The 15,077-nt window shown below is 37.6% G+C and overlaps 2 protein-coding genes across 3 annotated transcripts in view; both read right to left on the reverse strand.

Annotated features, from left to right (window-relative positions):
• Window positions 1-207: 207 nt before the first annotated feature.
• GNRH1 (gonadotropin releasing hormone 1) lies at window positions 208-5,984 on the reverse strand. Of its 2 annotated transcripts, XM_025394634.1 has the most exons (4): window positions 5,147-5,984; window positions 4,136-4,277; window positions 2,529-2,624; window positions 208-404 (listed from the first exon to the last, which is right to left on the reverse strand). In XM_025394634.1, the coding sequence occupies exons 2-4, from the start codon at window positions 4,274-4,276 to the stop codon at window positions 363-365; spliced, it is 279 nt and encodes a 92-aa protein (XP_025250419.1). In that variant the 5' UTR covers window position 4,277; window positions 5,147-5,984; the 3' UTR covers window positions 208-362. The 2 variants fall into 2 exon arrangements, with proteins under 2 accessions (XP_025250419.1, XP_025250418.1); XM_025394633.1 differs by having other exon boundaries at window positions 4,136-5,984.
• Window positions 5,985-8,755: 2,771 nt separating this feature from the next.
• KCTD9 (potassium channel tetramerization domain containing 9) overlaps window positions 8,756-15,077 on the reverse strand; it is a 29,546-nt gene continuing 23,224 nt past the window's right edge. The window contains exons 10-12 of the mRNA XM_025395214.1: window positions 14,230-14,335; window positions 13,385-13,518; window positions 8,756-10,861 (exon numbers count right to left, since the gene is read on the reverse strand). Coding sequence (XP_025250999.1) covers window positions 10,745-10,861; window positions 13,385-13,518; window positions 14,230-14,335 — 357 coding nt within the window. The 3' untranslated portion in view covers window positions 8,756-10,744. The remainder of the gene's footprint in view (window positions 10,862-13,384; window positions 13,519-14,229; window positions 14,336-15,077) is intronic.

Genomic DNA, 15,077 nt, shown 5'->3' on the forward strand with positions numbered 1-15,077 from the left:
TAGTAGTGTGGCTATTCTGCTTGTGGGCAGATGCAGGGTAGGGGTGCTGGAGAGCCTGAGATCCCTGCTGTCAACAACAGACACTTTATCTCATCTGCCCTCCCATCTGCCACCTGTATACACACCTGGAGGGCTCCCTTTTTTGGGCTTACAGTACCCCTTCCCCGGGAGTTCTGAATTGGAGAAAGATTTAACCAGGTATGCCACTTCACTCACAACACAGCACTTTATTATGGAGTATGTGCAACTTGGTGTAAGGATTTCTGAAATTCACACAATTTACAGGTATTTAATGGGTTATCAATTTTCAATGTCAGAATTATACTCAAGCCATGTTAGTAATGCCTTCTGGCCCAATAGATTTAAATCTTCTTCTGCCCAGTTTCCTCTTCAATCAGACTTTCCTGAAAAATATATAACAAATATATCAAGACTGACTTTACCAGCTGAATTTCATTACATTTTTGACATTTTAGTTTCTAAAATATCAGTCTAGAAGGAATTGGTCTGTTTGATTTTGTATTCCAGTTAGTGCTAGAGAGACATGATAAATTGGGTTTGTTGTTTTTTTGTTTGAGACAGAACCTCACTCTGTCACCCAGGCTGGAATACAGTAGTATGATCTCAGCTCATGGCAACCTCCACCTTCCGGCGTCAAATGATTCTCGTGCCTCAGCCTCTCTAGTAGTTGGGATTGCAGGCATGCATCACCACATCTGGCTAATTTTTATATTTTTAGTAGAGACAGTTTTGCCGTGTTGGCCAGGCTGGTCTTGAACTCCTGACCTCAAGTGATCCACTTACCTCGGCTTCTCAAAGTGCTGGGATTACAGGCATGAGCCACTGTGCCTGGCCGATTGGGTCTTTTTAAGCTACTTAATATACATAAAATCTACATTAGTAGTTTAAGAGTGAGTTGTGAGGAAGGAAGTGAAAAAAAGTCTGGTTATTTACTTTGCTATTAAACCAGTCTTTGCTTCAGTTTCTTCATAATGTCATGTTTGGCAAATTTCACTGCTTGCCAGTTTTGTAATGCAGTAAGCAAAATTAGAAAAAGAAAGGAAATAGTCTGGGAGTGGTGGCTCACGCCTGTAATCCCAGCACTTTGGGAGGCCAAGGTGGGCAAATCATAAGGTTAAGAGATCGAGACCATCCTGGCCAACATGGTGAAATCCCGTCTCTACTAAAAATACAAAAATTAGCTGGGTGTGGTGGCACGTGACTGTAATCTCAGCTACTCGGGAGGCCGAGTCAGGAGAATCACTTGAACCCAGGAGACGGAGGTTGCACTGAGATGGGATTGCACCTCACTCTGGCCTGGCGACAGAGTGAGACTCCGTCTCAAAACAAAAAAAAAAGAAAGTAAAAGAAAGGAAGTAATGATATCTGCCCACTTTTTTCTTTGTCCGTGAGTATATTAAGTTGAAGTCACTGTAGACAAAATTATAGCTTATTTTTATATATGATTTATTTGGGCTTACCGAGCTCCTAGGCATAACTGATAATTAACTGTAATGCCTTCTGATTGCCACAAATAAGTGGACAATAGAGATCAGAGAATATCCACATCAAATTCAACTTAAGTCAGGCAGAGTGGCTCACACCTTTAATCCCAGCACTTTGGGAGGATCACTTGAGGCTGGGATTTCGAGACCACCCTGGACAACACAGACCCTGTCTCTACAAAACATTAAAAAATAAAATCAGCTGGGTGTGGTGGCAAGGGCTTATAGTCCCAGCTACTAGGGAGGCTAATCTAGTCTCAAGAATTGCTTGAGCCTAGGAGGTTGAGGCTATGGTGAGCATTGATTGCACCACTGTACTGTAGCCCAGGCAACAGAGCAAGATCCTGTCTCAACAAATATTTTTTGAAAAAGATTCAACTGATACATTCAATTCTCTTTATACTTTTTCATCAAAAACCTAATAAGATTAGTGTATTTCCACTTTGGGGGGTGGAATTTGGAGGTGGTTATAGTCCTATCAGGAAACTGGAAATCAAATCCATCACTCTCTAAATTATAAATTTAGTAGTTTGATATTTTTCATCACAAAGGAGAAAAAAAAACCCATCTAGAGTAGTGTTTCTCATGTGTATATTCCCCAGGGTTCTGGAAAACCATGTAAGATAAAGTGCAGTTGCGGGATCAGGTGGAGGGCTGTGGAGGAGCCTAGAGAGGAGTAGTCTAGGGGGTTTGCTGATTTTACGTGAACTGAAACGCAGCAGTGGGAAGAAATTTGCTTTGTTGGTTATCCCAAAAGCTAGAGCCAGGATTAACAGATAAAAGTTACAGAGAGATTTCAATTCAACTTCAGAAACAAACAAACAAAAAAACGTTTCAGCCCCTGGTGCTGTCTAACCACTGACTGGGATTGTCATGAAACACAGTCCTACCACAGGAGGTAACACAGAAGTCAGGAACGTAAGCCCCGCAGTAGCTGGGAGGTGGCTGTCCTGAGTGATTCCCAAAGGCCTATCCACCTCTAGAGCTCTATGTTATGATCATGGTATGATCACTTTAACTTACCAGAGCTCCTTTCAGGTCTTGGAGGGGAGAACGTGGCTGGTGCATGGTGCATTCGAAGTGCTGGGTTTCTGCCAGTTGGCCAACCTCTTTGACTATCTGAAGAAACAGAATGTGATTCTTTGAGATGGAGATAAAGAAATGAAATGGTGTTTTCCATTTCCACCAAAAAATCGTGGAGAGTGGGGTCAAGGGGGATGTGGGACTGAGGGGGACTGGGAAAGTTGCAGGATTAGCATAGGGACTTTAAGGACACAGATCTGCCATCTGACATTTCTAGAGAATGGCATGGGGATCTGCAAATCATGGATACAGTAAGAAGATATCATATTTTCCCCTTAAAGATGACAAGAGGGAGGCGTTTTGAGCCTCATGGGAGTCAGTATACCCCAAAAAACAAACCCCAAGAGTTTTTTAGAGTTGTAAAAAGGGTTGGTTTTTATTTTCTAGGTTTTACTAAATATGTCATAGTTAAATGAGATTTGCTTCATGTATAACCTGCAGAGAAGAGGCTTCAGATTCTGGGTCTTCTTTAATACTAAATTATCTTTATTATTTCTCAGAAAAGAGATAATTCCTTCCAATGATAATGAAATGATTTAAAATTTTTTCCTTTCTCAGCCCTACGTTATTTTTCGGGTTAATCAGCTAACATAGATGGCTTCTTTCCTTACATGACCCTGATGAGTGGTCGTATTTTATAAATAAAAATCCTCCCAGCACTTTGGGAGGCCAAGGTGGGAGGATCCCTTGAGCCCAGGAGTTCGAGACCAGCCTAGGCAACAAAGGGAAACCCCATCTCTATACAAAATTTTAAAAATTACTTGGGTGTGATAATACATGCCTGTGGTCCCAGCTATGCAGAAGGCTGAGGTGGGAGGATCACTTGAGCCCAAGAGGTCAAGGCTGCAGTGAGCTGTGATTGTGCTACTAAACTCCAGCCTAGATAACACAGTGAGACCCTGTCTCAGAAAACAACCCCAGAAAACAAAAAAGCAAGTACCTCACGTTAGTGTTGGTGCCAGTTCTATCATCTAATCTATATGAAATTAAATCAGCATGTTTTCTACTACGTTATTTTATCATCTTGAGTTTGCTAATTCCTGTATTCTACCAGTCTCCAACTTTGCTTAAATGCCCCTACCAGTGAAAAGAAATGATAGGGCATGCATCCCTGATAAGGATACTCATTTATAAATTATAAAAAGGTACTGATCTAATATCACAGATATTTTTAAAAGATGAAATGAAAAACACATACAAAGTTCTAACGTTTTCTTTCAAAATCCCAAAGAATCATCTCTGATACAGACCTTGACCCTATCGCATTGTTTCTAATTCCTTTAGCAATCCCATACACTCAGAATGTGACGTGCTATCTCACACTAGTTGCTATTAATGTATTCTTTTGGAATTTTTCCAGTTCTTTGTTTAGCCCCGTCTGAACCGAAAGTAGGAATGGGACTTCTATTTTGTAAGTGCCTTATCTCAGCTGGAGTATCTAGGGTACAACATCATAGAATATTGCCATTGGGGCTCATCCTGAATGTTTAATATAGTTAAATTGAATCAAATTGCTATGTCTTATTTTGAAGCTGAGAGAAACTTACCTCTTGGAAAGAATCCATCAAATTTTCGGCATCTCTCTTTCCTCCAGGACGCAGTCCATAGGACCAGTGCTGGCTGGAGCAGCCCTCCACACACAGAGTCAGCAGAATAAGGCCAGCTAGGAGTTTTGGAATTGGCTCCATTCTAAGGCACATGAATGCACAATCAAATTAGACGCAGACAAGGTTGAGTAGAAACTAAAAGACCTCTTTAGTGAAAAAGCTAGCATCTATATCACTAACCCTGCAGAAGACAGAAGTCAGAGTCACAGTTTTTATACACAGACACTGAAACTCAGAGACACCTGCTGGCTTGCCTTGAGTTCCTTAGCCACTGGGGACAAAATGAGTACTTAAGCTCACATGTTCAGGATCTTTTTAGTACTAAAACAGTCTATACTTTTATTTTTATTGTTTGGTTATCCAAACCCCGTAATTCATCCCTTATCAAGTTCACCATTTTGCCGTAACATTTTCCCCGTCGTGGATTGGTCTTCACCTCTTTCATTCCTGAGATAAAGAGAACTGAGCCATCTGTTAAGGAAAGTAGCTCCTACTAGAAATCTCTGGCTAATATAAAATTGGTTGACATTAAATGGCTACCCCATGGTACTAATGACATTTTTCTATTTATCCTTCAGTCTTCCTAGCGTTACTGCTGGCTGGACCATCTGTGGCTCAGGACTCAACACTGTTCAAAGTAGTTAGTCCGCGACCAAATGCCTTCCTAGCCAAGGGGGCCTCTAATTTTCTAATGAAATGTGTCTCCAAGTTAATTTTCATTTGATGGGAAAGAGGCTAAAGACTAAATCAAACACTGGTCGATAAGCTGTGGGATTCCCCAAAGCCTGGATCTCTATGGCTGGTGCTGGCAAGGACAGTGAAGAACAGAACATCATTAGATACCGTCACACCTGGATTTAGCCCTTGGGCTGTCAAATGCCCTGTAGACATACAATAGCATGCAATCTAAAAAAGAAAAACTCGTGCTAGAAATAATACAAAGCCTTTTACCTGTTTAGAGGCAGAGAGCCAAAAAGATCCCAAGCTTCCCTTGAAGTAGGTTGAGTATTGTGACTTTTCTGTTTTCCTATCTTCCTTTTTATAGGGAATTTTTCCAGGACATTGAAATGTTTCCTGCTGGTAAATTATACTGCACATGGACTATGCTTTTTTTTTTTTAATGGTAATTTTAAAAAATCCTCACAGAAAGCCCTTTAATGGTGTATGTAATTGGAACACCCCCTGGTGTATCTGTTAAATTTACTTAAGTGCAGCCATTAAAACCTCAGCTAAAACTGTTATAGCTGAGGCCACAATTCAAAGAGATTAAAATCCAACTAGGTTGGATTCCCTTGAGGAAACCAGCAGACCTATCAAAAGTTCAAGGAAAATAGATGTCTTAGATTAAGTGAAGTCAAATGCATACATAACTTCCACAAAGGAGGCTACACAATAAATATAGGACATTGAGTCAGGATGTCTGGAAGCTTCTGGCTCTTGGATTCTTCATTTGCAAAAGGAAGGGTGTAGACTAGATGGACTAGATGATCACAGAGTTGCTTCCAATTTTAAAAATCTGATTTATAAATAAGTGACACTATATACCAAGTTCATGTAGGATCCTAAATCAGTGCGTGTTTGAAAATTCCCTCATCTACCCATCAGGTTCCCTGCTTGATTTATCTTGAAAGCCTAGTTCTAAAGCATCAAAAAGGCAAGAAACCTATACCAAGAGCAAGACCATATTGAGCAGACTTACATCAACAGACCAACTCATTTCAGTTGATGCTTATTGAGTTAAATATGCAAATCATTGTTAAGGGCAGTGGGAACAGAAAGATGAGAAATTATAGTTATTTAATAAATAGCACATGTATAAGAGCACTCATTACAATAGCCCTGCAAAGTGGGTATCATTATCCAAATTTTATAGATGTTCCACCCCAGAGGTGCAACGGTGGACATGTTATTTACACAGGACAAGCATGTAAAACACACACACACACACACACACCCATTACTCTTAATTACATTTATTTGAATACACATGGTTGTCTTCCCCTAATTTACCCCTAGGCTGAAACCTATAATAGTCAAAGATCCCATCTTATTTAAATCTCTCTTAAGAAACCCCTGGCATTTAGTCAGCATTCAGTAAGTACAGGTTTGAATGAATGAACGAAGGAATGAATAGAAAGCAAAAACCTTTTAACCAGGTAAGGCCTAATGCTGCCTCTATTTCTGCATCAAAGATATACTTTATCTGACACAGAATTAAACTTTCATGTATAATTGGCTGTAAATCCTGTTATGTTAGCTAAACTGTAAGATGGCTAACAAATATAACTGGATATTTGTTCATTTTACAGCTGGGATTGGCAATTTCCCCGCAGGTAGGATGCTAAACCCATCAGTCATTGCCCAGTCTCCTCTGGAATAACTACATTTGCAGGGATTTCAGGGTAAAGAGAAATGGTGTCTTATCTAAGCAAATTCCCTTGCTTTGTCCAGCCATCTCTGTGGAGTCTGTCCAGTCCTCATGATAGGATAGAGAAGGGAGTACACTTTAAAGTATAATTGCAAATGGAGGAGAATTTAAAAATAAAACGTAAGTATTTGACTTTGTTCCATTTAAATTATTTCCTTTAGACACTTTGACTCGTGTCATTCTGACATGAAGAGTGGAATCTCATTGCACTACAGTATACAAGTAAGGACAGACCATTTTTCAGCAAGAGTTCATTATGGTTGAATAGTGCTAGTTTAAATTGTCCAATTGATTTGTATTTGCTGAGAGATGTGCATCTAAGTATTGCTGAAGCAGAAAATGTGGTCTCTGGATAGGACTAATGAAATGGGAGTTAAGACTTGTGACGCCTATTGTCCGGTGAATCACTTATCTCTCGATTTCTTGTAGGTTATTTCTAACAGTTGAGATTAAATTTTTGAAAAATGCTTTGAAATTATTAAGATGAATACAGCAATACCATATTAACATTCTCTAGAGGGTGAGAATATATATATACACACACACATATATATATAAAGGAGAGTTTATTAAGTATTAACTCACACGATCTCAAGGTCCCACAGTAGGCTATCTGCAAGCTGAGGAGCAAGGAAAGCCAGTCCGAGTCCCAAAGCTGAAGAACTTGGAGTCCGATGTTCGAGGGCAGGAAGCATCCAGCACAGAAGGATGTAGGCTGGGAGGCTAGGCCCATCTAGACTTCTCATGTTTTTCTGCCTGCTTTATATTTGCTGGCAGCTGATTAGATGGTGCCCACCCAGATTAAGGGTGGGTCTGCCTTTCCTAGCCCACTGACTCAAATGTTAATCTCCTTTGGCAACACCTTCACAGACATACCCAGGATCAATACTTTGCATGCTTCAATCCAATCAAGTTGATACTCAGTATTAACCATCGCAAACATGGTCTATGAATTCATTAATATGCTGTATGTCCTTAAAGTCTCCATTAGCACTGTCTTAGGTCACACAGATCTCAAGGCAAGAGTCAACTTTGTTTTGACTTACTTTCTATATCACCAAATAGGTTATCAAACCACTATGTAATTAATGAGTTTTTGATATTGAATGACTAACTTAAAACCATTTAAGGATTCCATGGTTAGGTCAATTTACCAAAAAGTTAAATACAATAAATTGGGTTTAAATAATTGGATTTTATAGTTGTCATATTTTTTCTAAATTTGAAAGAATGGCTTTAGAGAAAAAACTGCTTCATCAACATCAAAACACCTCAAAATTATTACAGCAATGATTTCATAATCTCACTGAAATGACAGATGAAAAAAATCTTTTCTTGCCCTAATGTAAAATCTCAGCAGGAAGCACTTAAGGTTAACTCCTGCTGACACGTCTAATCAGGTTGTAAAAGGGTTTCAGAGAATTAATCCTTGGATAAGGTGCTTTATACTGAAATAATGTAACCACTTTTCTTTGTAGTAATGAATCTTTTAATTTTAAAGGTAATTCTTCCTTGGGGATTTAGTGCAATTCTAAGTTTTTCCATATATTAAAGATGATTGAAAGTTGACATAGGGCAGATTTACAATACACATAAGAGTCATAAAATGAAATGGAGAAAATATTCCAAGTTGATTTATGATTGAACCCTTCATAAGAATAATGAATTTACAACATTTTCTACTAGAATCTCCTTGAGACTGTAGTTGAAAGAACTAGACTACAATAGATAGTATTGCGTAGGGAGTTACTTGAGTACCAAATTTTACTAATGCAGATAATCTAGCTAGCTTACATTTAAAACCTTTTTCCTGTCATCCCAACAACTGTATTTTTACCTATGTGTACAGACATGTTTCCTCTCTAGGGTTAATGGAAGTTTTACTATTTTGACGGTTTCCTCCCTCCTTAAAATTCTCTATCCTAGTTATCAGGCAAAAAATGTTTTGGGGCATACTATTTATCCAGCCTAATAAAGCTAACTGGTAATATTCATCACCTAAAGAGTGATGAATTTAACACAAACAAATTAAATGAATTATTGGGGAGGCAGTCTTTTCTTTTGTTCAGAATTCATAAGGTTTGTGTTGTTAGCATGGTGTGTTTTTTAAAAGAATGATAAAAATAATCATGTTTAAAGAAATAAATTTAATGGTACTTTCAAAAAGACTAATCCACAACAAATTAAGTTATACTGTATTTCCTTTGTTACCCAGAACCACAGGGCTGGTTGTCAACAGATATTGAAGAAATGTAAGTAAAATACGGAAAGTGATGATTTTCAAAAGGAAGAGAAGAAACTCCTTTTCAACACTTTATATCATTTATTAATGCAGTATACATTAGATCTAAAATCTGCAGTTTCTAAGCACACCATGTTTAGATCTTTCAGATCCTTCTGCAGTTTTAGGTTATTTCTACAGAGGTACCTTTAAGTGAATGAATAACACATTCTATAATTCCTGAAAATATAGTACAGAGTGAAATGATTTAAATATAATTTAGGCACATATTGATTATGAAAATAGATTATCTCTCAATACAATACTTCTCTGTCTTGGTAAAAATAATAAAGCAAAGAAAATAATTCATTTCTGAAGTTGCTTTCCTTCACCTGTAAAGGTCTGATCTCCTCCCACTATGCATATGTACCCTTTACTGTTAAGGAAAGCTTTGCATATGTAGATATACAAGAATAAGCTACGTAAATACTAAAGATATGTCATTCTCCCAAAGGAGACACAGGTGGTTTTCAATGATTCCTTGCCTCATGTTGATGAGTCTGTAGAATTCAGAACCCATTTGGACACAGCTAATATCCCTGCTCTTGGGGTAGAAATAAGGACACCAGGTCATTGGTAGGGAGGTACAGGCCCTTCCTCTGCTGCTGCAGAGAGATAATGACTCAAGAAAATTGGGCTACAATTTGTTTAGAACATATATATATATATGTAGAAGAATCACAGGTGCTGACTGATTGGTATTACACCTTGGACCAGCCAAATGCCTTTATTTTTACTTTACATATATTTTTTGGTGGCTGTAATCAAATGTGTGTCTAAAATTCCTCATTCCCCACTGTAGGGTTCTAGCTGCAATTATATTACATTGCCTTTTAGCAGGCAACTCTACCATCTTCATTCATATATGCTTTGATTGCAGTAGCTCTGGATTTAGTATCTATTTCTAAGCTGGCCCTATGTCAACTATTCGGTATTTGAATTAAATGAATATTAATGATGCACCTTGGTTTTTTGGTTTTGAAGTGTCTTCCTATCCTTGTGATGATTGTATGAGAAAACTAGGCTAACAGTGTAAATAGAATTGCTTGGTCTGGTGTTGAGTGGAACTTGCCTAGAATGAAATTCTGAGAAATTCTCACTTATAAGTGTTGTAGTGATAGGTAAGTGCTTCCTCCATCCAGAGTCCCACTGTACCTTTGGAATGACAGTGATGTACAACGACGTCTTTCTTTCCACTCTGTCTCAATCAGTAAGAACTGGATATTACTTTAATTTAGCTACTGTTTTGTCCTAAAAAGTAAACATTTTAAAAATGAACCTGAAAAGAGTCTTAGGGAGTCTGATCTCACCATATTCATGTGGTGTGACAGGTATTTAAAGAGGGGAGGGATCACTAAAGCTATTTATAAACCTGAACAACCTTTTCCAAGTTTTCATAAAGTTTTAACAATTTAAATATCCATACTGCATCTAGGTATTCAATAAATATAATTGCATATGTTGTGCTTTCCATAAATTAAAATCCTCAAATGCATCTCAAACCAAGATGGTATTTCCACATCATGCCTATTTAAAAGCAAATATAATAGATACTATTCCTGGTCATAAAACCAGGTAAACCCCCCTACCCCGTTCAAAAGGCAGCAATATCTAGTTTCCCTACATCTATTAAATGAGTGCTTTTCTGTTAAAAATCAGAAAATGGAAAAAAAGTCAGTTTTTTCCCTTATGCACCGCTCAGAACAAGCATAATCCTCTAAATGTTTTTTTTAAATTTCCTTACAGTGTTATTTCTTCTAGACAACTGAGTGGGTGGAGAAAGAAAAGTGATAAGGAAAACATTTTCATCTTGTATATCTTCCTCCAGCCCCTAAAATTCTCATCTGACACTTTGTGACATGTGTAGTGGTGTCAGCATCTCTTCAAATATAGCTCCCTTCACGTTGGACCCTCTCAGGTTGGCTTCTTGAAGATCACACCCAGACAGATCACAATTCTGCAAGATGAAAACAATATTCACGTAATTCATGTGGAGATTTCAGGCCTTATCTGTTTCTGCTCAAAACGATTTCTGGGGCAGATTAGGAAAATGTTCCTATACAATAAAGCTCATTTAATTTCCGGAAAACTGATGATACACCACCTTAAATTAAAATGATATTCTATCTGTATTTGTTACCTCTAGTTAATGTTCAGGCTGTATATGTATAAACAAAGGTTAAAGAGGAAGCATGTCCCTTGTTCTTGCATATTTTAAAATGAGACATTGAAAACAGGGGTCCCCAACTCCTGGGCCACAGACTGATACTGGTCCATGGCCTGTTAAGAATCAGGCCACACAGCAGGAGGTCACCAGTAGATGAAGCTTCATCTGTATTTACAGCCACTCCCTGTATGGCTCAAGTTACAGCCTGAGCTCCATCTCTGTCAGATCAGCAAGGGCATTAGATTCGCATAGGAGAGTGAAACCTATTGTGAACTGCACATGTGAGGAATCCAGGTTGTGTACTCCTTATGAGAATCTAATGCCTGATGATCTCTCACTGTCTCCAACATCCCCAGATGCGAATGTCTACTTGCAAGAAAACAAACTCAGGGATCCCACTGATTCTACATTATGGTGAGTTATATAATTATTTCATTATATATTACAATGTAATACTAGTAGAAATAAAGTGCACAATAAATGTAACGCACTTGAATCATCCCAAAACCACCCCTGACCCTGGTCTGGGAAAATATTGTCTTCCACAAAACCAGTCCCTGGTGCCAAAAAAGTTGGGGACCATTGATTTAAAATACAAAATGGATTCCAACATAATAAATAAATAAATATATATACACACACACACAAACAAACAAACAAACAAAAAAAACGGAGTTTTGCTCTTGTTGCCCAGGCCAGAGTGCAATCTCGGCTCAGGGCAACCTCCAACTCCAGGATTCAAGTGAGTCTCCTGCCTCAGCTTCCCGACTAGCTGGGATTACAGGCACTCACCACCACACTCAGCTAATTTTTTGTATTTTTACTAGAGATGGGGTTTCACCATGTTGGCCAGGCTGGTCTCAAACTCCTGACCTCAAGTGATTCACCCACCTTGGCCTCCCAAAGTGCTGGGATTACAGGCATGAGCTACTGCGCCTGGCCCCAAGGTAATAAATATTATCAAACCAATTTTACTATGATCCAAGAACAGTAACAACAAAAGGAATGAGATGGGGGGAAGACTATTTTTCTTTTAATCTGAAAAGATTTTACTTAATCAAATTGTGTAATACATTTTTCCATTCCCTAGCCCTAGTATTTTTACACCAAGGAACTGCCTTTCTTTTTAAAGCCCCAAAGGTATGTATGTAATACAATGAGTTTTGACAGATGTACAAAATAGTGTAACCACTGCAATTTGAAGCTGTTTCTTAATTTCTCTTGAGATCACGGAGCGGTAAGATAGAGATTCCAGTTAAGTCCCTGGATATGATACGGGACAATGGTTAGAGAGAAGGGTGACTAAATGTAACCTCTTAGGAGAACAAATGTCAGCAGCTCACTCCTCAATAGTCAACCTGATCAGTCTTTGCAATCAGTTAGACAGAGGGAGGCTTTTGCTGCTAAGCCACTCTGAGTACATAAAACCAAGGAAAATAATATAATCTTAGGTGAAAGTGATGTAATAAATAATAAATAATTGTGTTTGTGATAGGATTATAATCTTAGGCCAATTCTTTTTGCCTTGAAGTTGAAAGGGGTCTGCTACTCTGCTACTGAGAGCTATCAAGAGATCTAGGCAAAAATATTAAGAAAAAAAACAGCAAGCTAAATTTTGACATACTGTTCTCTGCTATCCAATTTATACCAGATTTCATAGCTACCAGCCACATGTGGCTACTTAAATTTAAATGAATTAAAATTAAATAAAATTTAAAAATCAATTTCTCATCTGCACTAGCCACATCTCAAGTGCTCAACAGCTATATATGGCTAGTAGCTACTATACTGAAGAACACCGACATAGAACATGTCCCTCCTGCACAAAGTGCTATTGGATGGTGCTGATGTAGACCTATCAACAGCTATCGAGTCTGCTAGCTAAACTGGCAAATTAAGAAGACATACAAATACAATTCTTTGAAAAAGATGACTAGGCAAAATTATAATCTCAGGCTGATAAACCAAAAAACATATGGTTCCAATTTTAAATAGACTTCCTGAACCTGATTTCAAACCTGGATATCATTTAAATTTCTCAAGTAGTTTAAGAAGTAATCTAGCCCATTTAGTTCTGTTCGGAATTAAATTTTATGGAAAACACAAACATTAGATAATGCATCTATCAAACTTATTTACTTGAGAAAAACTTAAGGAAACGGAGAGAAATGAAATCAACTTAGTCTGAATGCCAGATGAGTCTTCCAATCCAGTTTTACCAACCAACTACTTTGTTTTGATTTCAATACATTTTGCATGAGATGCTTAGTAAGTCTAGAGTAATAAAAACTCTTAAAATGTTGGTGAACTCACCTCTAAATCAGTTCCTGCCAGAGTTGCTCCTCTGAGGTTACAGTTCTTCAACTTTGCATTTTTTAAGGTAGCCACTCTCAGGTTAATTCCTGTCATCTGACTTCCTTCCATATCCACACCTTTCAGATTAGCACCTACAGTGAACACATTCTGGGAGTAGTTTAACTTAAAAATATAGTTATCTACCTTCAACAAAACTGCAAGATGACTTAATGGAGGTCAATAATGACAGTCTCTTTTGACTTTTGGAAATGAATCTAAAATCTTGTCTCTCAATGAACTTATATATATAAACAGTTCACTGATGAAAGAATGCTTTCATTGATACTTTTGAGGGAAGAAATTTAGTTCTGTCTTATGATGGTTAGCACTTTCATAATATGCCTCTACAGGTTTATGATAATGAAGGTTAAGTAGTCTCCTAAATATACAAGTAAACAAAGTGATCAGTCACAGATAAAACAGTAACAAATTAAGAAACAATAAATTAAATCTTAAAATGATTTTTATAAACTCCCTGGCTTTATGTAAAAGAAATTTTTCCTTTTGGTCAGTGTAAGAATATTTTATTCCATTTGAAAGTTTAAGATGTTGATATTTAATTTTCCAATTAAAACTTTATTAAATATTTGAGGCTTTATTTTTTCTGAGTCCTCCGTTTTGATTAGCATTTGACTGAAACCAAATGGAGGTATCTTACCGCTTTGGAAGTTCTCCAAATATGATGACAGAAGAAACCTATTCCCTACAGCTATCCTGTTTCACCCTTAACAATTATTTTCCAGGGCTTTTTCCTTTACAGTCTGCTTCCTCCATAGAATAGGTATTTACAGAAAGGATCTCACCTTCTAAATTGGCTTTAAGACCAGAAGGATCCTCAAAATTACACAGTTTCAGGGATGCTCCTTCTGCATTAGAACAGAGCATCTTGACTCCCTGGAGATTTGCACACTGCAAAGAAAAGAGAAAAGTCCTGGTGGTAAGGTTCATAATTTTGTTCAAATTAGCTCAAACAGTAAAAGAAAAAATAGAAAAGGGGAAAAGGCTCAACTCAACACACTCATAATCAATTATTTTCTGTTTACAATAAAGGCTTTTCTAATCAAACGCAGTAAGAAATGGGAACATTTGAAAGAAATTTTTTTTTAAAGAACTGTTTTTAAAAAAATAAATGCAAATTAACAATAGCATGCTCATTTTACATGAAACATAATGGTGTAGATAAAGAAGTTGGGAGAGTCAGAACTATGCGTCTCTATCTCTATTTTTATAAACACACCTATGCATGACAATGAAATAGTCAAAATGTATGGGTAAGGAAGGCATACACTTGTTAGGGGTATGGATATTCTTATTACTATGGGAATCTTAATGTTCTAAGTTAAATTACTGATATTCTAAGATGCTACTACTGCCTTCAAGTCAGAGGTCAGAATACGAATGCCAGCATTTAAAGGCATTATTTAGCTACAAAACACTAACAAGATGCTTTTTGGGTCTTTCTGCACCAACCATGGCTAAACATTAGCAACCCTGAGCAGGCACATCACAATGCATAATGCAAGGCAGAGAGTAAAATGGTAGAAAATATATGTTTTAAGGCTGTTTTGTTTTGTTTTGTTTGAGACAAAGCCTCACTCCGTCACCCAGGATGGAGTGCGGTGGTGCTATCTCAGCTCACTGCAACCTCTGC

This window comes from Theropithecus gelada, chromosome 8 (genome assembly GCF_003255815.1).
Source record: "Theropithecus gelada isolate Dixy chromosome 8, Tgel_1.0, whole genome shotgun sequence".
NCBI lineage: Eukaryota > Metazoa > Chordata > Mammalia > Primates > Cercopithecidae > Theropithecus > Theropithecus gelada.

Bases quoted from the DNA above. Each gene is read 5' to 3' on its own strand.
- GNRH1 (XM_025394633.1), bottom strand. From the start codon at position 4,288: ATGTGCCTTAGAATGGAGCCAATTCCAAAACTCCTAGCTGGCCTTATT. The intron at 2,625-4,135 runs GTAAGTTTCTCT...CTGTTTCTTCAG, and splicing joins TGATGGATTCTTTCCAAGAG to ATAGTCAAAGAGGTTGGCCA. The intron at 405-2,528 runs GTAAGTTAAAGT...TATATTTTTCAG, and splicing joins AAGACCTGAAAGGAGCTCTG to GAAAGTCTGATTGAAGAGGA.